Source organism: Giraffa tippelskirchi, chromosome 10, assembly GCF_054371585.1.
Source record: "Giraffa tippelskirchi isolate mGirTip1 chromosome 10, T2T-mGirTip1v1.2.pri, whole genome shotgun sequence".
In the NCBI taxonomy this organism is placed as follows: Eukaryota; Metazoa; Chordata; class Mammalia; order Artiodactyla; family Giraffidae; genus Giraffa; species Giraffa tippelskirchi.
Genome location: NC_137284.1, coordinates 23,766,837 through 23,794,149, shown reverse-complemented (window position 1 = coordinate 23,794,149; position 27,313 = coordinate 23,766,837). Strand labels below are relative to the sequence as shown.

The window sequence follows — 27,313 nt, the reverse complement described above, 5'->3', positions numbered from 1 at the left end:
ATCTAATGTAAGCATGGTGAAAGCTGTTTAGAGAGTAGACCTTTAATGTTCTCCCTCCAAACAAGAAATGGTAATTATTGGTTGGCCAAGAAGTTCATTCAGGCTTTTCTGTAAGATGTGATGGAAAACCGGAACAAACTTTTTGGCCAATCCAATATTTCACGACACAATCGAGGTGTTAACTAACACTATGGTGGTAGCTATTATGTTAATACATTAATGTATCAAAGAAATACATTTATAATATGTTTTCATTAAACTCACACAATGTTATGTGTCAATTATATCTCAATAACCCTGGGGGGGGGAAGGAATTGCTGAAAGGCCTGCTATTAAAATTATTTTGGAAATTATTCCTAAGTTTCAAATGTAACATGCTTTGGTTAAGTACACAACTAACAAAATCTAGTTCTATAAGTTGTAGTTCAAGTAAAGGTCTTCTTACTAGAATATAAGTCAACTGTAAAATCAACCGCTGGTCAATTAACCTAACTTAATTCCTCAAAGAGAGGATGTATTTTTAGAGAATAAAATTAAGTTTTAGGGGATAAACTAAATCTACTCCAATCTGTGTGTAGCCATTTTGGACTTCACATTTTAATTTGAGGAGACACAGGGCTACTAGTACTGTCAAAAGGAAAACAATAACCTTTTTTTTTTTAGCTGAATTGCTATCTGGGTAAACAAAATACTACTGATACATTGACTTTTGTAGTGCATCTTTTAACATTATCCTATATGTCCATGATTTCTAATTTAATATTATTATAATCAGCATATCCATAGTCATATTGAAAAGCAGAAAACTATATAAAAATAATTCTCATAATGAGAAGAGTGAAAAGACTGTTCATACTTCAAACATGTTTAGGTCAATTCAACTTAAAATCTTATTGTGCTGGAGTGAAATTTTACTGAAAGATAAGGGCCTTAGGTCTGCACTGGACAGCTATTAAAGACAAGAAAATCTACTAATCATCAAATTTAAAAATAATCTTAACTCAAGCCTTAAAATGCATCTACCTTATGATATCCATTGCCTGGTAAAGTATTTCAGACTGATCAACTCCAAGAACCTTCTTTGCCCCTGCTTTAGCAGCAAACATAGAGAGAATTCCAGTTCCACAACCAACATCCAAAACTACCTGGTATAATAATAAAAGAAAAAGAACAGATGTTATTGACAAGGTCTAATACTTTAAATCCTATTCATATATGATGATGTTTCTGGCTAGGAACAGATAACAAAATTTAAACTTTACAAGTCCAACATGATAGTAACTTCTATTTGGCTAAACTGAACATATAATTATGTTAGATTATTTTAAATTCATAAGTTTTTGGCCACAGTTTATTGCAATCATATGCAACAATGTAAATTTAAGAAATGTTTTATATGAAATGAGCAATTCCCACAGACTTAATAGGGAAGTAGTCTGTCTTTTATTTCCTTATTGTATGTATCCTCTAATTTAGGTTCAGTAATTCTAAATTTTAACAGAAATAAGCTTTCTCAAGTTTGAGTACCAGAAATTAACTTAAGCAGGATAGTTTGATCCATACAATTTAGAAATGGTTATAAATGAATCATGGATATAGAATATTTTCATACCCACTCCACTTCCAAAATTTAATATTCAACTCATTTTAATTATAGAGGTACAATAAAAAATAGGCTTTTAGAATTCAGTAACTTGAGAATTTAAGTTTTCAAAAAGATATTATCAATGGTAGAAACAGTAAGAAGAATGAAATTTAAGATGTTATTGGGGATTGGAATGTAACAATTATTTCTAATCAATAATTTCATATGGTTCTTCCCAGAATAGTAATAATGAAATCTGCATGGTTCACAGTAAAAAAAAATTACCAAGGAAACACATTAAGCAAAACATTCAGAAACAATCAAGAATGAAGAATAGAGAGTAGCAGCGTGATAAAGAGAACTCAAGCACAGAGCAGAGCGTAGGGCAAGGGGAGAGGACACACACAGGCTGTTAGAGTTTTACACAGGTCCCTGAAGCGCTTTTCCTGGCAAGAATATTGGAATGGGCTGCCATTTCCTCCTCCAGGGGATCTTTCCGACCCAGGGATCAAACCCGTGTCTCCTGCTTGGCAGGCAGATTCTTTACCATCGCACCACCCGGGAAGCCACTGTAAGAAAAACAGAACTAGAATTTATCTATCGTATTGTTCAATCTATGGGGCTTCCCTAGTGGCTCAACAGTAAAGAATCTGCCAGCAATGCAGGAGATGCAGGTTCAATCTCTGGGTTGGGAAAATCTCCTGGAGGAGGAACTGGCAACCCACTTCAGTATTCTTGCCTGGGAAATCCTATAGACAGAGGAGCCTGGGGGCTATAGTCCATGGGATTGCAAAGAGTCAGACACGACTGAGCAACTGAGCATTGTTCAATTATACAAATGAACTTATTTACAAAACAGAAACAGACTCACATGCTTAAAGAACAAACTTATGGTTGCCAGAGCGGGGCGAACTGGGGGAAGAGATAGTTAGGAAGTTTGGGATGGACATGTACATACTGCTTTCTTTAAAATGGAAACCGACAAGGACCTACTGTATAGCACAGAGAACTCTGCTCAATGAGACAGCCTGGCTGGGAGAGGAGTTTGGGGGAAAATGGATATATGTATATGTATGGCTGAGTCCCTTTGCTGTCTACCTGAAACTATCATAACATTGTTAATTGGCTATACTCCAATATAAAATAAAATTTTTTAAAAAAGAATCTATTACATTGTTCAACAACTACTTTTTTACTAGGTAATATATTCATTTTTCCACAAGAATAAGAGAGTCAGCTTGTCTATTTTTAAGTCTTAGTATTTTTATGGGGACTGAACTAAAATACAAATTTACAGAACACAGACAATTTCATTTTGTGTTTTCTATTCAGGAATATGGTAAGAATTTCAATTTGTTTTAATCATCTTTTATGTTCTTCAGGAGTTTGGGATTTTTTTTTAAATCTTTTTCATGTAAGTCCTGCACATTAGTTAAGTCTGCTCCTATGCATTTTATCTTTTGCACTGTTTACTAGTATAAGGGAAGTCTGTTCCATTACATTTTGAAAATATACCAGAACTGACTCCAGAGGAGAGAATCTAAATAGTCTTAATTTCTATTGAAGAAATAAGGTTGTCAAAAGGCTGCTAGTCTGTGTCCCCTATCCTCTGCCCCTCTTAGAAGGCTGAGGCTGCTTAGGGAGAATGCGACTGTCCCTGACCCTGTTACCTGTTTGGGTGAGTCAGCACATTTTAACATAACCACTTCATACATTAAGAAAGTTCAAAACTGTAAAATGAAATCTATAAAATACCACTGCAAAAACATTTTTTTAAGTTACAAATAAAATATACTAACCACATCATCACGTAAGTACTATAACACAGCATATATATTTATAGTATGGTTATAGTATATCAACTTGAAATATTACATATCATAAAATGATAATAAAATGTAAATATATATATAACACAACAGTAAATGATGACTTCCCAGAAACTTTCACTGAAACATTTACAAAATTAAAAATAAAAGATCAGTGTAGAATTTGGCAAGTTTGACAGCACAGTGCTTTGGCAATGGTGTTTGGGAATACTGGATATCAACACTCATGCACTGTTTCTGGAAAGACAAGCTGGCAGCACTAACTCCATCCAGGGTAGAACCTTTCTGACCCAGAGAGTCCTCTGCTAGAATTTATCTTATTATTCTATTCCTACATTTATAAAAAGACTTTTAATATTTTATATTTTTACACGCATTATTTCTAATATAAAAAATTAGAACTTATGGACAATTTTACACTGAATTTTTGAGCCATTAAAATAATGTTAATAAGGTATTATTTTAGAGAAACTGCTAAGTGACAACAACTAAGTACAGGAGGATATATATCATGTACTCCAATTAGAGCATGTATTCTTTCGTAAAACTACACACATACACACATATATAATTTATATACATATGCATATATATTTATATTAAATCTTACTTCTTTCTTTCTGAAGGAAAGAGCTTTAGAGAAAGAAAGTAACAGATTCAGGATCATACAGTGGGTAATTTGTAAAGCTGGAACTCAAACACAGGTCAAGCTGCTTTTTTAAAAGTGCATAATTAAATTATATTTTTAGTTGCATACTAATTATTTATTACATCTAGCTCAGATTTAGGTATTTGGGCAAATAAACTAAAACTTGACAGAACCAAGAAAGAGGCAGAATGATAACAGAACACACTAATATCATTTTATAAAATGATGAAGGAATGTATAAAAAACATTTTAACTGTCGATAATAATCAAAAGCATAAAAAAGGCACCAAACTGTGAATTTCTTCAATGAACTACAAATAGAAATTAATTATGAGTGAGTGATAACAAGATTATGCCACCCAAAGTTAAATCAAATCTGAGAAACCATATGGCCTCCACAGGAGCTTTGTGACTTAAAACAATATTAAGAAAGGCATGAAGGAAAGGGAGCAGGAAGGAAAGGATTGAGGGAGAGGAAAAGAAATTTTAATTTTAACCCCTTTTCTGAAAAATAAATCTCTACCACGCCCTAAACAATATATGATACAGAAGCTAGAGCTGTGATATGAAATTTGTCTACCTAATGAAGAAAAATGAAAACAAAAATAATGGTATAAAACGTAGGAAGACATGTTATTCCATACATTTTTTTAAAGAACTGTATTTAAATAATTTCATGAACATGTTCTGTCATGCCACAAAGGACCTATACATGAAAAATAATGAGAATGAAAATGTCATTAATGAATCCCACCCTAATTATTTTCTCCTTAAAGTGTAGTGGCACAGGGTTAAGGCCACTAGACTAGGACTAAAACCTTCAAGTCCTGTTTGTTTTTTAGTTGCCTATTTTAGGACAAGTCATTAACCTACTGGTTTCAGATTCCTCATGTAATAAATGGAGATAAATACCTACCATCCCTAGTTACAGGTATATTATACAACAACGAGACAATATGTTTGAAAATATTCTATAAACTATCAAACACTACTTAAATGCATGGTAGTATATTTTCAACATCTGCAGCCATAGTATAATACAAAGAAGAGTATCCCAAATCACATGAAATCTCTAGATTACTATTGTTAATTATAGAGAATTATATCCTGAATATGCTTTAAAGAGTTAGAAATTGATACATATTTTACATTATACTCTTGAGAAACCATAAACGCCAAGAAAACCTAACCACACATTGATAAAAGAAAGCATGTTAGGCAAAATACTAAGGAAAAATACTTCCAATTTATTAGTAAGCCCTCTCCTAACTGTGGCAGATTTAATCTCTTTACAAGGGCAGTAAGTACAATACAAAATAAACTTTATATTTTTTCCATGGTCATATATTTTGTCCAAAAGTGTATAATATATACAGTATTTCTGTAACAGGTACAAATAAAAAATTAAGAGCAGATAATGACTGTGTACAGGTCTATGAATCCAGTAAGATGTGTTTCATATACATGGAAGTATTCATTTACTTAATTTCCTGATTAATCTTATGATTACTAATATTTGTCTTTTCACTATTTTCTTATGTAATACAAGACAAAAGTCTATTCAGAGCATATTGAAAAAGAAACTATTTTTACTTAAAAAATTCTTATGGCATTGGTATCAGAAAGTATTTACAGCGTTCATATCAAAAAGTATTTTTAAAATATTTCACAAGATAGCTCAAAGATACTGCTTTTATAAAAACAGAAGTCCTAAAATTTTAGAATCAGAAAAATTTTTTTTAAATAATTTTATAGATGAGGCCCACAGAGACTCACCATTGTCTAAAATTATTGTGTGGCTGGATCCCGAGTAGCCAGGCAGAACTAGTAATTCCCAGACTTAAATGCTTAAATACATGCTTAAATTGTATACAACATATTAAGGAAAAAGTAAAATAAAAACCTAGGCATAATCTAACTGTAAGTATAAAGTAAGATTCTAATATTAACATTATTTGCTTCACTGGAAACTGTTTTTTTAGATATTAAATAAACTGTTCAAGCATTTTAACTGCAAATATAAAAACTATTAAAAAAATGATTGGTCTTTGCTATAATAATAAATAAAAAGCAAATAAAAAGCCAACAAAGAACTGATAAAAACTAACATTTTTAAAAATGAAATAAACTGCATGTTGGGGAATCAGCAAAAACAAAGAAATACATGCTATCATTACCTTATACGTAATGCATTGGCCAAAAGATATCAGAACCATATCAATTTCACATCTCCAACTCAGCTATAAAAAAAGTCAGTCTATAAAAGTCAGTCTATATAAATATATATGTTATTTCAAGCAACATAAACCCAGGAAAACAGTCTTTTCAATATATTAAGGTTGTGGGTCACTACTGCAATATCATGTAAGGTCCATGAAATAGGAGAAGTATCTCAAAATTAAGGGGAACTATCTGACCTGTTTCTTAAGAAACCTGTATGCAGGTCAGGAAGCAACAATTAGAACTGGACATGGAACAACAGACTGGTTCCAAATAGGAAAAGGAGTACGTCAAGGCTGTATATTGTCACTCGGCTTATTTAACTTATATGCAGAGTACATCATGAGAAACGATGGGCTGGAGGAAGCACAAGCTGGAATCAAGATTGCCGGGAGAAATTTCAATAACCTCAGATATGCAGATGACACCACCCCTATGGCAGAAAGTGAAGAAGAACTAAAGAGCCTCTGGATGGAAGTGAAAGACAAGAGTGAAAAAGTTGGCTTAAAGCTCAACATTCAGAAAACTAAGATCATGGCATCTGGTCCCATCACTTCACGGCAGATAGATGGGGAAACAGTGGAAACAGTGACTTTATTTTTTTGGGCTCCAAAATCACTGCAGATGGTGATTACAGCCATGAAATTAAAAGACACTTACTCCTTGGAAGGAAAATTATGACCAACCTAGATAGCATATTAAAAGGCAGAGACACTACTTCGCCAACAAAGGTCCGTCTAGTCAAGGCTATGGTTTTTCCAGTAGTCATGTATGGATGTGAGAGTTGGACTATAAAGAAAGCTGAGTGCCAAAGAATTGATGCTTTTGAACTGTGGGTTTAGAGAAGACTCTTCAGAATCCCTTGGACTGCAAGGAGATCCAACCAGTCCATCCTAAAGGAGATCAGTCCTGGGTGTTCACTGGAAGGACTGATGTTGAAGCTGAAACTCCAATACTTTGGCCAGCTCATGCGAAGAGCTGACTCATTGGAAAAGACCCTAATGCTGGGAAGGACTGGGGGCAGGAGGAGAAGGGGACGACAGAGGATGAGATGGTTGCATGGCATCACTGACTCGATGGGCATGGGTTTGGGTAGACTCCAGGAGTTGGTGATGGACAGGGTGGCCTGGCGTGCTGTGATTCATGCGGTCGCAAAGATTAGGACACAAATGAGCAACTGAACTGACTGATGAAAACCTGATGTTACCAATATACATATTCTTGAAGCAGAAATTGTGTGTGTATGTTAGTCACTCAGTCGTGTCCGACTCTTTGCAATCCCATGGACTATAGCCCACCAGGCTCCTCTGTCCATGGAATTCTTCAGGCAAGAATACTGGAGTGGGTTGCCATGCCCTTCTTCAGGGGATCTTCCCGACCCAGAGATGGAACCCAGGTCTCCCGCACTGCAGGCAGATACTTTATCATCTGAGCCACCTGGGAAGCCCCTGAAGTAGAAAGAGAGGGGGTAAATTTCCAAGCAAAGGTATGTGAGTGGCAGAGACAATCATATACTTGACTAAATTAGTGGACTAACTTCCAGTAAGGTGGAGCAAACAGAAAACCTGAACTCTTAGGTAACATGCCAATGTAGAGAAGGAGGGAAAGATAAAGTGAAGAAAAAATGGAAAAATTCACAAGGGAGGAAAAAATATATGACACAAATTTCACACACATACACACACACACCATGAAAGGTCATCTTTGAAATAACCTGAGGCAGTATAAAGACTAATTGTAAAATATAAAGTATCTCATAAAATGGTCTCAAAAAAAGCACATAAATTCTACCTTAAAATATTTGACCCTATTTACCAAATGAGTTTTTAAATTAAGTTTTAACTAATTAATGTGAACTAAAATAATAATTAAATGCTTTGATATGGGGTTTATCTAGTACATTTGAAATTAACAAGAATCACAGTAAATCAAAAACATGGTTTAAGCAAAACTTACCTGACTGAGCAAAGTTTAACTAAGTTAAATCACTATAATTAATGAATTTCAATTAAAAAAAAAATGTACTGAATGAAACCAATCAGCATTTCTGTTATCAGTATTCTGCACCACAGATCAGCATCACAAGTCTTCCATGAAATAAAGCCAGTATACATGAAATCGGGCTTCCCTGGTGGCTCAGCTGGTAAAGAATCCACCTGCAATGCAGGAGGCCCCAGTTCGATTCCTGGGACAGGAAGATCCCCTTGAGAAGGGATAGGCTACCCACTCCCGTCTTCTTGGGCTTCCCTGGTGGCTCAGACGGTAAAGAATCCACCTGCAATGCGTGAGGTCTGGGTTTGATCCCTGTGTTGGGAAGACCCCCTGGAGGAGGACATGGCAACCTACTCCAGTATTCTTGCCTGGAGAATCCCTGTGGACAGGGGAGCCTGGCAGGCTACAGTCCATGGGGTCACAAAGAGTGGGATACGACTGAGTGATTAAGCACAGCGCATACATGAAATCAACTGCTGTCACAATGACCTAAGAGAGGATTTCTGCTACCCAAGATCCACAGGAAACATGTAATTCTGTAGCCTATGCTACTCACCTTGTCTTTGAAGATATGTGGGTTTTGGTATATAAAATCTCGATAACTTTCTGTTCGTACTTTGTCCTAGGGCAAAGAAAGGAAAACATTACATTATACTTACAAATAAATTTTTTTAAGGAAGATATCTGCTAATTATCACATACATTTCTACAGCTACTTTTTGCCTGGAAACCCACGTTTAATCTTCTTTTGCTAGAAGAAAATAATAGGGACTTCCCTGCTGGTCCAGTGCCTAAGGCTCCAAGCTCTCAATGCAGTGGGCTCAGATTCCATCCCTGGTGGGGCAACTAGATCCCATAAGCCACAACTAGAGATCCTGTGTGCTGAAACTAACACCCAGCACAGCCAAATAAATATTTTTTCAAAAAGAAAATAAGAACAGTAACAGCAACAGCACACAAACAAAACATTTAATAACATCACTGAAAGTCAAATAAGACCTAAGTTCTTAAAAATGTACATATTTTTGTCTTGACATGCACCATCACTATAAGACTTCAAGTGATAATATTAACGGGCCTGATTCCCTGCAGTAGAACTAGGTTAAAATATGAGAGAAAAAAAGACAAAACAGACAGATGTGAAAATTACAGTTACATATGAAAAATGAAGCTAAACTGAGTACAGTTTTCTAAGAAAGTCATCGATCAGCACCTATGTGATTCCTCATCCTGTTTTGTTTCTAGAACTGTCTGTAGTAGGAAATGATGCTTAAAAGCCTACAAGCCTAAAAGTAAATCATTTGAGCCCCACAGCCCACATTATGAGACTTCTCCACCCCGGAGTCTCACATGACCTGTGACCCAGGCAGGCACTGAACGTTAACATTTATGTTGGTTCCTCAACAGTGCCGATTCCCTTTTAAATCACCTCAGCTGAGACATGTACTGACAGCTAATTAAGCAGTAAGAGCACAGTTGCTAAGGGAGTAAAACAAGTCTGATAAAAATATCTCAAACCTCGAATTTTAAAAGTAGTTAACACCCAACACTACAACATTTATACCATTCACATCCCTGCCAAAACCATGTTCATGCCAATATTGGAATTAAAAAAATATATATACACACACGTATATATAAAGAGAGTCTTAAATTAAAAGTTGTTTTACTTAACTAGTGGCTCTAAAAAGGGGGAATTCCATAATTAATTCCATCTTTCCTGATAGAATTAGTTCTAACTGCTTTACAGACAAAATTTTAAATTAGGTTTATTAAATTTATGTATTTTAAGATTATGAGAATCTAATATTCAAATGAATTTAAACATACTATTAAGTAATTAATTTAAAAATATCATTTCATACATTCTTACTATTTTTATACTCTTCTTACACTATAACCAGTGACTTTTGCTGACACAACAAAACCCACAAAGGGTGAACATCAGTCAAGAAGGCAGTCACTCAGCAAGCTCTCACCGATCACACTGCTCTAACTTAATCACTAGCACCCCAACTCCTGTCCTAAGTCCATGCACTGCTGCTCAGCTCAACTATAATCCTTCATCCAGCTCTTCCTACACATCCATCTGCTTTCACTCATATGCTCACCCTGGTGCAATGAAATTCAAAGTATATTAAACACAGTGCTCTGGACATAGCAGAGCTTTGATTTAATAAACGAATTTTTGAGAGGAAAATCCACTAAATGTGAAAATCCAAACAAACTAAAGACAAGCCCTCAAACCATTTCTAAAAATTTATTTTAACAAAAGACTAAAACTGTTCAATATAAAATAAGGTAATAAACAAAAATAAAATAATCTTTTGCACTCATCCATTAAAACTAAGGAACACAAAAGAATGAGAGGTTCTTTTGCTTCTCAATATTAAGAAGCAAAATAATCTTTTAACACTAGTACCTGGTGTCATGGAATTATTCCTACAAATATTTAAAAAATTTAAGTATGAGACTAAAGACAACAGAAAAATTATATACTATAAATTTTACTGATATAAGTAACAGCATGTTTTAAAATACAGGCTCATGAAGGTAGACAGAATGCCTGAGTCAGCTACAGATACAATGAGGATAATGAAGTAAAGAAAAATTATTTAATGGTACTATAATTTGGATAAATGTACACCAGGATAAACAATGTTTTTCTTGGGGGACAAAAAAACACAGAGAGAGAGTGATACATCTCAGATTTAAAACATTAACAAGTCCTTTCAGAAAGATAAAGTGGCAAAGGATTTTGACAGTTCATGTCATCTATTCTGCTATCAACTACATCTCTGGAATTCAAAGTTACCTTCATCTTGATTCTGGAACATAAGATTACAAACTATCCTTATTTATAATCACTAAATAAGACCTATCCAAAGTAGTGTCATTAAAATACTGTATCTGAGACTAAGCAACAAAAAATCCAAATAATATTTTTATAAAAGCAAGGCCAATTCTAATCATAAAAATAAGTCCTGTATGTATGGCTTCTCAATTTTAAATGATTTATAAAGATCATGTGAGACTCTGGTAGTAGCACAATCTTGAACAAATTATATGTGCTAAGAATTGTTTTGATAGGAAACAGAAGAAATAGTGCGTGACATAAGGCACATTTTATATTTGTCCACAGTATGTAACTTAGCAAAATATAAAATGGACAAATAGTCTTTTTGAATGAACTATATCCATATTTCCTGTGATCCAAAGAGAGGTAGTTACACTGTATATCAGCTAAGGGGAATTAAGGCATGGGAAATTGTATTAATAAGAATTCTTAAGTGATTCCAGATCTAGAAGTGAAAAGAGAGCACTGGGAACTTTCAGCTGGAATTTCTTAATGTACATCAAAAGGACTTAAAGATACTCCATCAGGTATAAAGATCCTCTCGTTACTGAAATATAGCTACAACAGTCCAGGAGAGAGATTTGGAAATAAGTCCAAACTGATTTCCCAGATGACTGAACCAAGAGCACTCAGCTGTACTATCTCCTAGGAGTCTCAGTAACTTAGAGTCTGAAAAACCCAATACAATTTCCCTATCTAAAGTATTAAAGGTTCATGGCATTGAAACTGATGGGGTGATTTAAAATGACAAACATGGGCTAAGAAAAACTCCTTTAAAGAAAATATTCTAGACACAATAAAATTAATTTTAACAAGGAAAATGGTGTATGTCCATTTCTTTTAAATAAATTCATCCTGGACTTAAAATAATTTATTACTTATAACTGTAATTTGCAATCCTATGCAACTACCCAAGTAACAACAAAAAGCACAACCAACCGTGACAAGTCATTAGTGAAGAAATGACATGACATTGCTTTAAAAGATCCCAAATAATTACAATTACTATTAATCAGCAAACCTCCAACTCTTCGATCCTGCAAAACTGACTCAACAAAATATATATATATATTATTAAATATTCCTGGTTATTTTAAATAGGTATGTTTCAAGGAACACAGTCTTCAGGCTTCCCTAAAATAAATCAATCTTCTGAGGAAGGATTCAAAAGGGGATTTTTCATTTGTAGGTTTTAAGAAAGAAAAAAAAAAAGGTAGTGACATCTAAAATTCACCGAGATAAACATCTAAAATTTTCAATAATTTTTAAATTTCAACATTTGTTAGATATTTTCACTTTTACTAAATTAAAAAATTATACTTTGCTATTTTATAATCTACAACAGATAATATATCTATTATACTAGGTACAGCTAGAAATCTACTTATAGTTTATATAAACATTACCATTATAAAAATTAAAACCAACCAAGTATCTGATCTGACTTAGGAAATTCTATCATTGATTTCAAATGTAAAAAAGTTATGCTATAACTGTGAGAATTATCTACAACTAACTTTGTACCAAAGAATTAGTCTTTGCCCAAACTAATGACAGTACTGCTAATTAAAACACTAATTTCTCCCTCACACATTAAAAGGCAAACATGTAATTTATTTCTTCCTATTTAAAAGTTGCTCTTGAGAAGCCTAAAATCATTAGCAATTTTTCCCATTGTTCTATTTTAAGCAAAAGTAATCGCATAATAAAGATTAATAATGATCTTAGGTAGAATTTACAGTAATTCTGATGCTTCTATAATTTTTTCAACATAAGATGAGCTATCAAGTACCAAAAAGATCTAAAAAGCAGTTCTCAAAAAAAAGAAAAAGGCAGTTCTACCACAGCATGTGTGTTAAGAACCAGTTTCACTCTCTCTTTCCTTCAGTATGGAGTTGGCACATCTGTGCTCTTTTCTAACCTTAAGCATTTCTTCATGTATCCCATAATGCCCGTAGGAGCTGAAATAAACACCATCTTCATCTTCCGGGAGGTCTGCAATGGCAGTGGTAGATGACGGGCAGGCTCTGACATCTGCGTTCATCACAAAATCCTGAGCAAATTGTCTGTAATCAATTTGAAATACACCCTTGAGACAAGTTTATTGGACCATGAAAAAAGGAAAGGCTAGAGGCTGAGTGAGAGGTAGGAGGGGAGTGTGGAATGTGATGAGCCTCTAAATCACGCTCCATCTTAAGCAACAAAAAGCTCCCCCTGCTGGATTTTAAGCAACGGGCATATTCAAACCCAGTTGGAAGCATTCCTTCTGCACGCCACAAAAGCATAGCCAACTGCAAATTATGGCTGTTGATACCTTTTGACCAAACAAAATAAGCATACTATGACTCTATTCACTTTATTATTTCTCCTGTTCCAAAATCTTATTATATCGTGGAAGGCTTATATGGGCAGAAAGCAGATCCAAACTGGAAATTATTTACACACACCAACACCATCCACTCAGGCTCTAAAACTCAGTTCCCCCTCTGATCGCAACACATCGGGAACCTATAACATATACATGGGAAAGAAGTGTAAAGAGGCAGATAAAAGAGTTGTTGGTTACCAATTACTCAGCATAAAACATCAGAAAAAGGGAAGGGAAACTACAATCCGCTTGACTATTTTTCCTGCTGGACATTCTGGCAAACCATCAAATGGGTACTCAGGCAATAGCAACCAATTTACAAATCTACCAGGTTAAGCTGGACGTATATATACTTGATGGTAAGGCAGACTCTCAGACTCTACCTATTCAAGGCCTCCTGAATCAGAATCTGTAGTGTATTGCCTTACCCAGGTGATCTGTATACACGTAAAATTCTGACAAGTACTAAGCCAGCAGAATGCTAATTTACGCACTGTAGAAAACCATCTTACGGAGCTAGTTTTCTGATTACATACTTCACCGTAATTATCATTTGATTCTTTAAAAACAAATATTTCAACTGTGTATTTTCCCCAATTCTAAAAAGTATTAATCCCTATACTTTAAAAAGCCTAGGAGAAGAAAAGGAAAGTGGAGAAAGCTATTAGAAAGAAGGTTAATTCAAAAGAAGGTAGTATTAAGGAACAAAAGCACTCAAGAGGAAAACACTCCTGAGACCAATTACCATTAATATAAAAGTAATTATACAGAAGTATATGAGAAAAGAATTTTATATTAATCAGTTGTAGCCACAATGTACAAAAATACTGCATATCCTCAATATTACTAAAATTAAATATCTACACTGGGCTTTCTAGTACATAAAATATTTTACTGTATTCCACCTTGAACTGTATTATTTGTGGGATCTAAACCATTAATTTTCTGTAAGACTGATAAATTACTTCATTTTTTGCAAGTCCTCACGTGCTCCAGCCAATGCAGCTTCAGCAGATAGTGCCCTGGCTTCCATGTGTTTCAATTTTTCCACAAGAGATGCATTTTCACTGAGCCCATTGGGATATGAGAATGGGACTGACACCGGTTCATAAAGATCTTCTACATCTAAAAGAATAAATGGACATTATTTTCAGGCCATCTTATAACAATGAAGCACATATACATGTGTTACAAATAAATATATACTAAGTGCCTATTATGCAGCCAACTGAGAAAAATTAGTACAAGTACATTTAATTAAATATTTAATATCCAAATTGTTTTGAGTTTATAAAGAACATGCTGTTAGTCTAAGTTTTTCACTAGTCGGCTAAACTGAACACACGAATAGAAATTGCACTGAATCAAACCCAGGACAAAGCAAAAAAGTAGAAGGAAAAAAAACGCTAATATTTATTGATCGAGTATCTTTCAAATTCATATATTACATCTCATTTCATCTTCAAAACAAACCTAAAATATAAACATTTATCCCTGTTTTAAGACATGGAAAAAAATAAATTTCAGAGAAATTGGTTAGCCCAAAGTCATACACCTGTTTAATGAGGGAACTATGATTCAAATCCATGCCTGCCTTTCTAGCCCATGTTCCTGCCATCAGAGGGCTACCTCTAGTCTCTGGGTCTTTACCTTTAGAAAAACAGGTATTACATTGAGATTTTCCTTGAGGACAGCATGGAGGTCAGGAATTCTGTACATTCACTAAGTTTTTCATCTTGGTAAGGTGGTATGCAATCTATACACTGTCTTAGTGCTGATATTGTTAAACATCCTAATTCCTAACATTATTAAAAATTGATTTAAATTTAATTTCACTATATATAAATTAGCAACTTCTGCTATAGAAGTTAATGTATGTAAATCATTAATTCTGCAAACAGAAATTAATATACGGAGCTAGTGAGATGTACAAAACTGCAATGTCCATTGACCAGTCTAATTGACTTTCACATCAACCTAAAGCAATAAAAACAATGCAGGTATTATACTGTTTCCTTAGAGCAGCACCGAGGGAAAACAGGACTTTTTTTTTCCCCATTCAGTCTTTACTTACAATTCTTTAGAATCGGGACAAAATACTAAGCTTAACAAATTCACAGTAATATTCTATAACTTAAAGACTAACGCCTAAATTGAACTTGTCATAAAAGCAGTGCAGGATAATCAGTCTGGCAGAATACTGACTCATTGCTTTAAAAAGCTTTAGATTCATCCACTATTTAATTCACCCAAAATTAACAGCAGCAACAAAATACTGCCAAACTGTTAAAGGATGGTGTACCATTTCTCTACTTCCTACTACAACTCTCATTGTGTATCCTGTCTTCAAAATTCTTTGAACTGTTTGCAAACCACCTTGTTAAAGAAATGAACAAAGAAATTGGCTTGTTTTGGCTAGTTTCTCTGTTTTGCTTTCTGCTGCAATAAGTTAGTCAGAATAAAAACCTTAAGTACTAATAATACAGTTGTCCCTGGTATCTGCTGCTGCTGCTAAGTCACTTCAGTCGTGTCCGACTCTGTGCGACCCCGTAGATGGCAGCCCACCAGGCTCCTCCGTCCCTGGGATTCTCCAGGCAAGAACACTGGAGTGGGTTGCCATTTCCTTCTCCAATGCATGAAAGTGAAAAGTGAAAGTGAAGTCGCTCAGTCGTGTCCGACTCTTAGCGACCCCATGGACTGCAGCCCACCAGGCTCCTCCATCCGTGGGATTTTCCAGGCAAGAGTACTGGAGTGGGGTGCCATTGCCTTCTCCAGGGGCTCTGTTTCAGGACCTCCCTCAGATACCAAAACCCACAGATGCTCAAATCCCTACATAAAATGGCAATTTACACTTAGCACTTTAAATCATCTCTAGATTCCTTATAATAACTAGTACAATATAAATGTTATACAAATAGTTGTAAATACAACGTTAAGTAGTTGCCACTGGGCAGCAAATTCAAGTTTTTTTCTAAATTTTCTGGAGTTTTTTTTCCTGAATATTTTTGATCCAAGGTTGGTTGAATCCAAAGATGCAGAACTCCTGGATACAGTAGGCCAGTTGCACACAGATAATTATAAATTAAAGGTTAAGTGTATAGCTTTCAAAATGAGAAAGGATTCAGTAAACTTTAATCGTAACTACAGTATATCAAAACAGTCTAATTCAAAGTCCTAAACCTCACTCAGGAAGAACTGCCACATTTACATTCTGTCTCGGGAAGTTCAAATTACCTGGACACTCCATCTTGGCAGCTGGAAACTACCACAAAAGATAGTCAGTTTATCAGGAAGACCTAACAATTATAAATGAGAATAAATCTCACAAGAGAGCTTCAAAATACATGAAGCAAAAGCTGACAGAAATAATGGTAAAAGCAGAAAATCCTCTAATCACAGTCAGGGATTCAAATACACCTCAAACAACAATTGATAGGGGCAGATTTTTAAAACTCCAAAAAGACATTAAAAGGTCTGAAGAAAAATACTAGCACTGTGACCCGTTTATACAATAATGTGCCCAATAACTGTATCTTGACACTTCTTTAAAGAATACTCATCAGTAATTTTGTAGAATGTCCCTCAACCTGGGGCTGTCTGATGATTTTTTCATTACTGGAATGAGGTTATACACTTTTGGCAAGGACAAGAGAGAAACAATGCTGTCTCCTCAGAGTATTACACAAAGGGGTTCATGATGTCAATATGCTTATTACTGGTGATGTTAACCTTGATCCCTCAGTTATGGTGGGGTCTGCTTGGTTTTTCCACAAAAGTTAACATCTCCTTTGTAACAGATTTCTTGGGGGCGATACTTTGAACTATACTTTGAAAACCTACCTAAGTTTTCGCCCACTAATCTTAGCATCCATGGGTGGCTCTTCTCTGCAAGTTACTACTGTGGTACTTGCCTAATGCTGATTTTCTGTCTCTCTTCTCCAGCATTTATTAATAGAAATTCTATGCTAAAGTGGAGCTACTTCTTCCCCATTTGATTATTCATGTCAGTATGAATTCATGGACATTTATATTACCCTAAGGGTTAAAACCCAACACTGTCATTTTCTGTGTTGATCAAATTCTTCCAGTTGGTCATTAGGAGCTCCTTCAGGTTGGCTTCCTGCATTCTTTAGGTAAGTCTCCTCTTTTCACTTTTTCTTAAGTACTTCCTTACTTTCTGGAACAAGATGTCCCAGGTTTATCTTGTATTTTCCCTGCCTTATCATGGAATCAATCACCTCTCTCAGGACCCTTGGCACCTTATAGTAATGAAGGATTGTAAATCAAGGTCTGGACACGAGGGATGCTCATTGCTACTGGCATTTTTCTAGGTCCTTTCAGCAGAGCTAGACAATATATAAATATGTATTATACTAACCCACACACATCTATACTTCTGTATCTGTCTATATGCACACACATCTGTATTTCTGTATCTATCTGTCTATATAAGAAATACTGTGAATTTGTACTTCTGATTCTAATCTATCATTACAAGATTCATTTCATCCTTCAATTCAGCCTCCTCCAACAATGAGAAACCTGGCTCTTATCCAAACTAACTTCCTTTTTCCATTCTGGCATATGTGAAAATAGTGTCAGAATTACCCTCCAAGAAGGGAATCCCATGTGGCTAGTGGTAATGAATCTGCCCGGCAATGCAGGAGACAAGGGTTCAATCCCTAGGTTGGGAAGATCCCCTCGAGAAGGAAATGGCAACCCACTCTAGTATTCTTTCCTGGAAAATCCCATGGACAGAGGAGCCTGGCAGACTACAGACCATGGGGTTGCAAAGAGTTGGACATGACAGAGCAACTGAGTGTACACACACACCCACACACACACACCCTGCAAGAAACTCCTTTTCTTACTGGATTATAGCACTGATGCAGTTCTTTTTATCTGTAGCCTCAGCGCAACATCCAGTCAAGGTCTCATGTAGTTCTTTTCCTCCCCACTCTCTGCCGTAGGGTTACATTATTCCTTTGTATTACAGTTCAGTTCATCTGTTAGTGCTTGCATTCCACCTCACACCAACACCACCCTCATACCCATTCATCCTCATCATTGCTTATTTCTTTAACGACATGAAGGTTATAAAAAACATGACTACAGTCCTGAGAGTCAGAGCTGTACAAAGATATATTCAGTGAAGATGTCACTCCCTCATCTCTGTTACCTCAATCTCTGCTCTCTTCTTTCCATCCTTGTCCCAGAAATCCAAGTAAATAACCAATCTCAATTTCTAGTTTATCCTTCCTGTATTTCATTCACAAAAATGAGCAGACACACAAGCATTTTCTCAAATCTCTCCTACACAAAGAGTCTCATACTAGATGCTCTTTTGAGCTTTGCCTTTTTCATTTGACACTACGTCTTGGGACTCCGCTAGCAGTCCAATCATTAAGACTCTGTGCTCCCAATGCAGGGGGTGCAGGTTTGATCCCTGTTCAGGGAACTAAGATCCCACATGCCACAGAGAGCAACCAAAAAATTACAAAAAAGAAACGAAAACAACAAAAAAGACAGAATGTCCTCAACAGCATTCTGCACCAGCTCAGTTCATTCTTTGTAATACAGGATTACCACTCTGTGGTATGGACGTGCCACAGTTTATTCAACCACTCTCCCATATATGGACAGTTAGGTTGTTTTCAACACTGTGAAATTACAATGCTGCAATGAATAACCATGTTTTCTATGTATTTTCAGAGTGCTGGAGGTGTATCTTGAAGACCAACTCTTATGAGAGAAACTGCTCAGTTTAAAAGTTCATGTCCAGGTTTGTTAGGTACTGCCAAATTTGATTCTACTAGCAGTGTATGGGAGAAGGCAATGGCATCCCACTCCAGTACTTTTGCCTGGAAAATCCCATCGATGGAGGAGCCTGGTAGGCTACAGTCCATGGGGTCGCTAGGAGTCGGACACAACTGAGCGACCTTACTCTCACGTTTCACTCTCATGCATTGGAGAAGGAAATGGCAACCCACTCCACTGTTCTTGCCTGGAGAGTCCCAGGGACGGGGAAGCCTGGTGGGCTGCCGTCTATGGGGTCGCACAGCTGGACACAACTGAAGTGACTTAGCAGAAGCAGCAGCAGTGTATGACAGTGCCTATCTCTCCACAGCCTTGTGAACAGACTGTGCTGTCGTACTATAAAAACCTTTACCAGTCTGGAAAAAAAAAAAAAAAAACCTTTACCAGTCTGAGAAGTGAGAAATGGTAACTTGCTGTTGGGTTATTTTTATACCTTTTTTTGGTCTACAGTCCAACCATGTATCTTTCCCCATTGTTCCATCAATTGTTTGATCCTCTGTCCCTTAATTTTTAAGAAGTCTTTTATACGAAAAGGATATTAATCCCTTGTGGAATATGTTTCAAATACTATACCATACTTTAAAAAAACAAAATTGACTAAACCACTTTATTCACTCAGATTTCATTAGTTTTTCCCTAATGTCCCCTCTGTTCCAAAATCTCACCCAGGATACTACACATGTTTAGCTCAAACCCTTCTTGGCTATGACAGTTTTTAAGGCTTTCCTTGTTTTTAACAACATGGACAGTTTTCAGGAGTACTGGCCAGACACTCTGTACAACGTCCCTCACTTTGTGTCTGTCTGATGGCTTTTCATGGTTATACTGAGGTTATTGGTCTGGACGGAAGACCACTGAAGTAAAGTGTTACTTTCATCACATCATAAAAAGGGCTCATACTATCGAAATGACTTATGGATGATGTCAATTAACCTTGATTACCTGGCTATGGTAGTGTTTGCCAGGTTTCTCCATCGTATAGTTACTTCCCTCCTCTTATACTATACATTCATTGACTATTTTCTTAGTCATATTTTTTAATTTAGTCATCTTTATATTTTCAAAAGCCAAAATACAAAGCGGATGCTCAATATTTACTGAAGGGCAGTGGAGGTGAAAAGGTCGGTCACCAAGCCAGGAGTCAGGGGAATGAACACCTTCTCTTCCATCTCTCTCCACCAACGGCCAGGAGCACAGATCCTTTGTGAGGCTTTTTTGTTTTGGCCACAGGATCTTAGTTTCCCAACCAGGGACTGAACCTGTGCCGCTTGCAGTGGAAGCGTGGAGTCCTAATGAGGGACCACCAGGGAAGCCCACAGACCCTTTGAGAGATGCAAACAGTACACTAATGAGCATACCCAGTTCAAGGTCCACTTCCTTCCCTAGGCCCTTTAACTGTTCCAAATCTCAGTCATGACTTCTCCATCGTAACTCCTTAGAATCTATTTATTAGTAATAAATTCTCTGTCATTAAGCACTTACCCTGACAGGTACTGTACTAATATGCATTATCTTTGCAACAATTTTGTAAGACAGGTATCATTATCTCCTTTTTACAAATTAAATTTAAGGCTGAAAGAAGTCTGTATACCTTTGGAAAGTAAAGAGTTCAATACTGGTCTGCATCCATAGTAATCAGCACACAGCACTCAGTATCTGTTGATCTGAGTAATTGCTTTCTCTTCTGAACTGCCCTATTTTTCCTACTTCTCGTGAAACTTACTATATTCCACCATATATTATTAATATAATATAGGTCACTCACTTAAAAACAAAACACACCTAATATTAGATTATGGGCTCTCTATAGGAAGGACTCATTCGTTAGGTTTCTACAGAAGTTAACATACTACTTTTAACCTGTGAGTGTTCAATTTGAGTTTAGGGTATCATGAAGACGACCTAGTGGACACTTTGTCATGTATCAAAGAGATCACTTTGGTCACTTCTGAGGAGAAAATAAAATTTAAGAGAGGTTATAAAAACAAGAAAGAATCAACCTAGGTCTCATCAAATTTTAGAATTAGAAATAAAGTTGGAAATCTGGCCTCAGTTCTCATTTCACAGATGAAGACTTAAAAACAGAAAGCTTCAGTGCTTTGTCCAGGGTCACTTAGTCCCTGAATCATACGTTAAGGTTCTTACTACAGCCTCACAGTGCCATATAACTCCTCTTAATGGTACTTCTTAAGGAAATGAGCGGTTTCCCACAGTTCTCACTTATCAGAGAACTGCTCAAATACACACTGTCAAACTACTATCTGTGACAGTATGTGTCTATTTAGAAGAGTCTTGCTGACCTAAAGACAGCAAACCCTCTATGCCACCCAGCTGGCACAGAAACATGAAAGAAAGTATAAATTAAAATAATAATAATAATAAATCATGAACTCTAATAAATTAGATCTATAAAGGACGAATAAGAAGCCAGGTGAATTTTCACAAAATTCCAGTTCAATAAGGAATGAACCAAAGCACAGAGCAAATAACTCAGAAAGAAAGCTACGGTCAAGAAATGAGTGAACCTGCCACAAGGCAGGCTAAGAGGTAGTGTACATGGGTAAGCCCTTGAGAATTTGCATGGAGTCTGCTCTGCACCAAAACAACTGCTCTGTAAATTAGATATCTTAAGAAAAGTCAATCATCTGATGATGAGGTAAAAGCAGCAAATATTGCTAAATTTACTTAAATCTTAAATATTACATCTAATTTAAATTTTTTAATTTAGATTCAAAAGTCGTCAATTTGAGTTACATTAAAAATTAGTCTGCCAGCTAAAAATTACTCTCTTAAATTTTCCTATGTTTCCAAACATCTTGTACACAATGTTTATCCCAAGCTCATAGCCCTCCCTAGTAACTGTTGGCATGACTCACTTTTCAAGTGACTTAACTTACCTACTGAAACCAACTACCCAAAAAAGTCTTTCAAGAATCAAGGAGATAATGTATTTCCTGTAAAACCTAACCAGTATTCTGCCATAACAAATGACCCTACTTTAAAGTAGATACCGTATGTTCAGCTTACCAAATTGAAGTAAAAGGTCATCTTCTAATACTGGCTTTAAATATTCTTCTTTCTCCCAAGGCACTGGGTTGTATATGGAATTCATATATTCAACTGTAGGATTCTGAAAGTAAAATCAATTGCATATTTTTTCACTGCACATAATCACACAATTCTCTTACCAAAAGAAAATTAAACAAAAAAGGAAAGCATGTCTACATTAACACACAATTGCTGTTTTAAATAAATCTGTGTTAACCTGCCATTTCATTAACTTGACTGGATGATTGCTTAATTGTTTCAGTGCACAGTTTTATACTGTTTGGATTTGGGGGAAATGGCAATATAAGTATCATCTGACCAGAACAAAGTGTTTAAAAGAAACACAGAACAAAAAGAGCAACTAAAGCACTTAAAAATCACACTAGAAATCAGCAATTTCTGATTTTACAGAAAGGCTGTATTCTTTATCTGACACTGAATTACTCTGCCACATAATATTGCTTCACCTCTCACATGCAATTAGAAACCACACTTAAGTATGGTATGTATCCATTTACCCGGTGCTATGTGTTGTGCTAGTTCCTAATGTCCAGGATTCCAATATGATGAGTGTCAAATTTAAAACCCGTCCTTATATAGCAGTTCTTCATATTCTCTTTAAAATGGGTGCACTGATAATCACTGCAGTATTTCTTTAGGTTTTAAACAAAATTGTAAATTAAGCTACCATCTTACCTTAAGTCTAATAAAATTTATCAGCTTAATGTATCCATAAAATTCAAGTCCTAAAAGGGAAAAAAAAAATTCACTTATTTCAACATGAGTTTTGTTTCATTGACCTGCTCCAGAGATGCTTCTCTGGTGAGACAACAGCCATAGATGACAAATTTTTAAATGCCTTCCTTGCATTTCTAGAAAATGGGAAATTAATTCTCAGAATTCTACTCTTCTCAGAATAATACAAATAAGGAAAACTAGGCCCTAGATTTTACCAAGTATTTGGCAGTTGATACTAGAGCCAAATTTTCTAATTCCCCAGTTTTTATGGTATCTACCAAACTATCATCTTGCCAAGACACAGAGTATACAAAGTGTACTAGCTTTTACATTAAGTTAAATGATACAAATGAAAAACAAATGAGGCTTGTATCTGGTTCTCATCTTTTCAGAAATGAAGCAGCATTTAAAATAAGGGAGAGCAAATAGCATGTCCAACCAATTATTATTTGTCATGAGAAAGACTGTTATGAGAACATGTGCTGTGCTAAGTCACTTCTCATGTCTGACTCTGTGCAACCCTATGGACTGCAGCCTTCTAGGTTCCTCTGTCCGTGGGATTCTCCAGGCAAGAATACTGGAGTGGGTTGCCATGCCCTCCTCCAGGGGATCTTCCCGACCAAGGGATCGAACATGCAGCTCCTATGCCTCCTGCACTGCAGGCGGATTCTTTACCGCTGAGCCACCAGGAAAGCCCTGGTGAAAGACTGTTATGAGAACATACTGGTATATGAAAGTGTTTCATATGCTTAATAACATACAAAACCCCTATTTGATAAGTGAAAACATAAAATTATATTAAGCATGATTCCAATTTAAAAAAGGCACATTAGAAATATGAAAAAAACAAACAAACAATGAAACAGTAGTTTATGTCTTACAAAAATAGCTGCGGTTGAACTTATGGTTCACAAACATACTGCATCATATGTGTATCCAAGACCTAAAATCTGCCTATTTACTATTCTTCAGTAATGTCCTTTCTAGTTATTAGTAAATACAGGGACCAAAAAGTCAATTCTCTACTGAATTAATTTTAGTACCATACTGTAGCTCTTCAATATTTATTTAAAGTAGAAGGCTTTAAGTATGTCTAGATCCAATTACAACAGAATCATCATCTGAACCTCTGGCTACAACCTTAATTTTATCACTCCTTACTTCCATACTCTCTTACCAAACTCCTTATAAAACTCAATCTTGTATGCCCTGAAGTCTATGTTATGCTCTGAGCTGGAAAATTGTCTTTTTTCATAATGATCTGCCTCCTTTTCCAAAGTCCACCTTTACCTTTATTCTCCCTAATTCTAATATCTCCCCCTTCTCTTAAAATGATTAAAATGCAAACACATGCCAAGGGTGTTTTTTTTTCCTTTTTAGCTGTGAAGCCAATTTAAGCTTAAATACAGTGAATCTCATCTGGAAGAAAGACTTATTAATCTTTCCTCAAAAGCCACTTGCCACAAACACCTCATTTTCATAAACTGTTACTATATATTTCACTATATTAGACTTGTATACAAAAAGAAGAGATGTGGAAAAATATAAAGTTTAAATTTGAATTTCATTACTAAAATTTTCTTTATTCTAAAAAATACTTACCATGTTTATGAACCATGTTATCAATACTAAATTGATGCTCCGACTTACAGTGTGAAAATGTTTCTTCAGCAGATGTAAATAACCTGAAAAATCAAGCAATAGCTTCATGGAATAGTCCCCTAACAACTAAGTATTGATTTCATACTTAATCAAATATAAACTTTCCCCTCACTCTACAAGTTTCCAGTTTTACTTCCAATTAATAATAATAATAACCACCTGTAAAGAGGAGCCCAGCACTTCTAAAGGGAATTAGTACTTCTGAGTCCCATTTTACACCTAAAACAAACTATCCTTTAAAGGTCAAGATTAATTTGCCAAACAATAGCAGTGAATTTATCACAAAGCTTTTGAGAGAGAGAAATCCCTTTGATAATCTGTCTCTCTCAAGACATGAACATTCCCCATGTAAGATTCTTTTTTCCTCTAAGTATCAACTCTTGTTTTCAGAGGCTCTGAATTGGCACAGCTCAAACGTCTTTCAGAAATAAAGCATAAAATGTAATTTTATAACTGGCACATTTCCAAAGTGTCATATTTCAAAACGTGGTCTTATCATGCTCCCCAAGGATTTGCATTACAGACACGGGGAGGCCCAAGCTTCTTTATTATGTTATCTGCAAAACTGAAGGATGCACAGTAAGTCAGGAATTTACAGCAGATACATTTTTATGCTTAGGACATAGACAGCAGTTTTAAATAAACATTTACCAAGATAGGTTATTTTTGTAGTATTTAAGCAGCCTACCACAAAGAAGTACCTCCCTGATACTCAATAAATAATTTTGTGACTAAAGTATATGCACATATCCCTTATTTACCCAAATGAGGCTACGCGTGGAAACTGATGAAATCAAGAGAAGCTAATATACCATAAATCAGCACCATGCCCAAACTCAGGGGGAACTAGTAAAATGTTTACTAAAGTAATACTAGTCAATGCCAATCAGTCCTCTTTCATCCCCGCTTGCCCAGAGAAGCAGCCAAAGTCAAAGCTTGTTGAGATGAAGAGGCAGAATTTTAAATGGAAAGAACACTGTTTTGGATATAAGACAAACCACAGCTCTGCAACTCTGAACAAGTTACTGGTATTGCAATGTCTTTCTCTGAAAGCGAAAAAGGCATCAATCTCCTTCACCTTCAACAGGTGGGGATCCTCTAACAAAGGTGATTCTTTAAATGGTTCAAATGGAACTATTTACACCTGGAAAGCTTTCTACTTGTCAAACAAATATAGAAAGGGAGAGCTGGAAGGATTCTGAGGGATTAATCTAGTTTAGTGACTCCCAAACTTGTTACTGTTTAGAATCACTTCGGATAGTGTCTTTGTAAAAAAGCAGATTCCTAGACCCTAACCTTGATTTAGAAGGGCGGAGGTGCAGAATTTAGCATGTTATTTTTTTTCTTAAGTGTTTTGGGTGACAACCAGACTAGGGGACCACAGATCCAGTCCAGAACACTTTTATTTTTACTCAAGAGGAAACTAAAGCCCGTCGAAGACCAGTATTGTAACCTGGTTTCCAGTTCATGGCTCCTCCCTCTGGACAAACCCTCACTCCCAACTATGGGTTCCAGATTTCCAGGGCAGCCACTCGGGTTACAGACTCCAGCTGAACCGACCGCGAAAACCGACGTGGCTCGGCCACCCTGGGCCGGAGCTTGGCGCTGAGACGGACGAACCTGTCGCAGAACAGGCAGGGGGTCTGCTGGTCGGCGTGGGGGAGATCCGCATCGTCCTCATCCTCCCAGCTGGCCTCGTCTCCGCTGTCTGACAGGGCTGGCGGGTCCTCCTCCTCCGCGGCGCCTAGCACACGCAAACGGTCAGACGGCCTCGGACACCAGTGCTAAACCGGCGCGCGAGGGGCAGGGAGGGGAGAAGGCTTTGGGCCCGGCCGGTCCTGCCCCCCGCACCGCCCCGTTCCTCTCCGCTGGGCCCCTCCGCCCCGACCGGGGCGCAGGGGGAGAAGGGGACTCTCACTTGCCCCACGGCGGCGCGGCCTGCGCGCTGAGGAGCCGGGGTACCCACCGGTAGCGCCTGACGCTAACGAGCACATGGCTGAGGCGGCCCTGGGAGACCAGCACGCCTCTGGTCGGGAAGCTGCCGGAGCAGCGCGCGCGCAGCCGCCTGAGAGTAACGCCGGCCCGAGAACCCCGGAAGTAGCGTGAGCGCGCAGCGGGGCCGTTGCTCGGGGAAACCTCGGGGACGCCGGGAAATGCGAGAGCACGCGCGCAGGCTCGCGAACGCTTCCGGCCTCAGGGGCGCGGCGTCGTTCGCCTGACTGGGGTGGGCGGGGCGAGGGCGGGGCTCCGCCTTCCCAACGCAGAATGGACGCAGCGCGCGCCGAGTGTGCGCGGAAGCCTGGGCTGGGCCTTGCAGCTTGTACGTAGCTTTTGTGTTCTCCTCGGGCTGCGGCAGGCATTAGCGTTGACGGCCTCGCCTACAGCCCAGAGCCAACAGCGGCTCCGCAGCCCGCATCGCGCCCCTAGTCCATCCCTTATTCGAGGGAAGAGCGGCTAGTGGAGGGCGATCCGCTTGTAGCGCCCTCTGGTGGCAGACAAGTCAAACGCAGGCCAGAGCCTGGGACTCCACCCTGGTTCGGGGCCCCGA

The 27,313-nt window shown here is 37.0% G+C and overlaps 1 protein-coding gene across 4 annotated transcripts in view; it reads right to left on the bottom strand.

Annotated features, from left to right (window-relative positions):
* The window catches only part of PRMT3 (protein arginine methyltransferase 3), a 125,163-nt gene extending 98,305 nt beyond the window's left edge, over window positions 1–26,858 (bottom strand). Inside the window, exons 1-9 of one of the 4 annotated variants that reach the window (XM_081533746.1) lie at window positions 26,732–26,858; window positions 26,382–26,509; window positions 24,706–24,788; window positions 23,062–23,111; window positions 22,345–22,447; window positions 14,466–14,625; window positions 13,054–13,198; window positions 8,832–8,897; window positions 1,024–1,145 (exon numbers count right to left, since the gene is read on the bottom strand). In XM_081533746.1, coding sequence (XP_081389872.1) covers window positions 1,024–1,145; window positions 8,832–8,897; window positions 13,054–13,198; window positions 14,466–14,625; window positions 22,345–22,447; window positions 23,062–23,111; window positions 24,706–24,788; window positions 26,382–26,446 — 794 coding nt within the window. In that variant the 5' untranslated portion in view covers window positions 26,447–26,509; window positions 26,732–26,858. The remainder of the gene's footprint in view (window positions 1–1,023; window positions 1,146–8,831; window positions 8,898–13,053; window positions 13,199–14,465; window positions 14,626–22,344; window positions 22,448–23,061; window positions 23,112–24,705; window positions 24,789–26,381; window positions 26,510–26,731) is intronic. The other 3 variants (XM_081533745.1, XM_081533748.1, XM_081533747.1) reach the window with 3 other exon arrangements.
* Window positions 26,859–27,313: the final 455 nt, after the last annotated feature.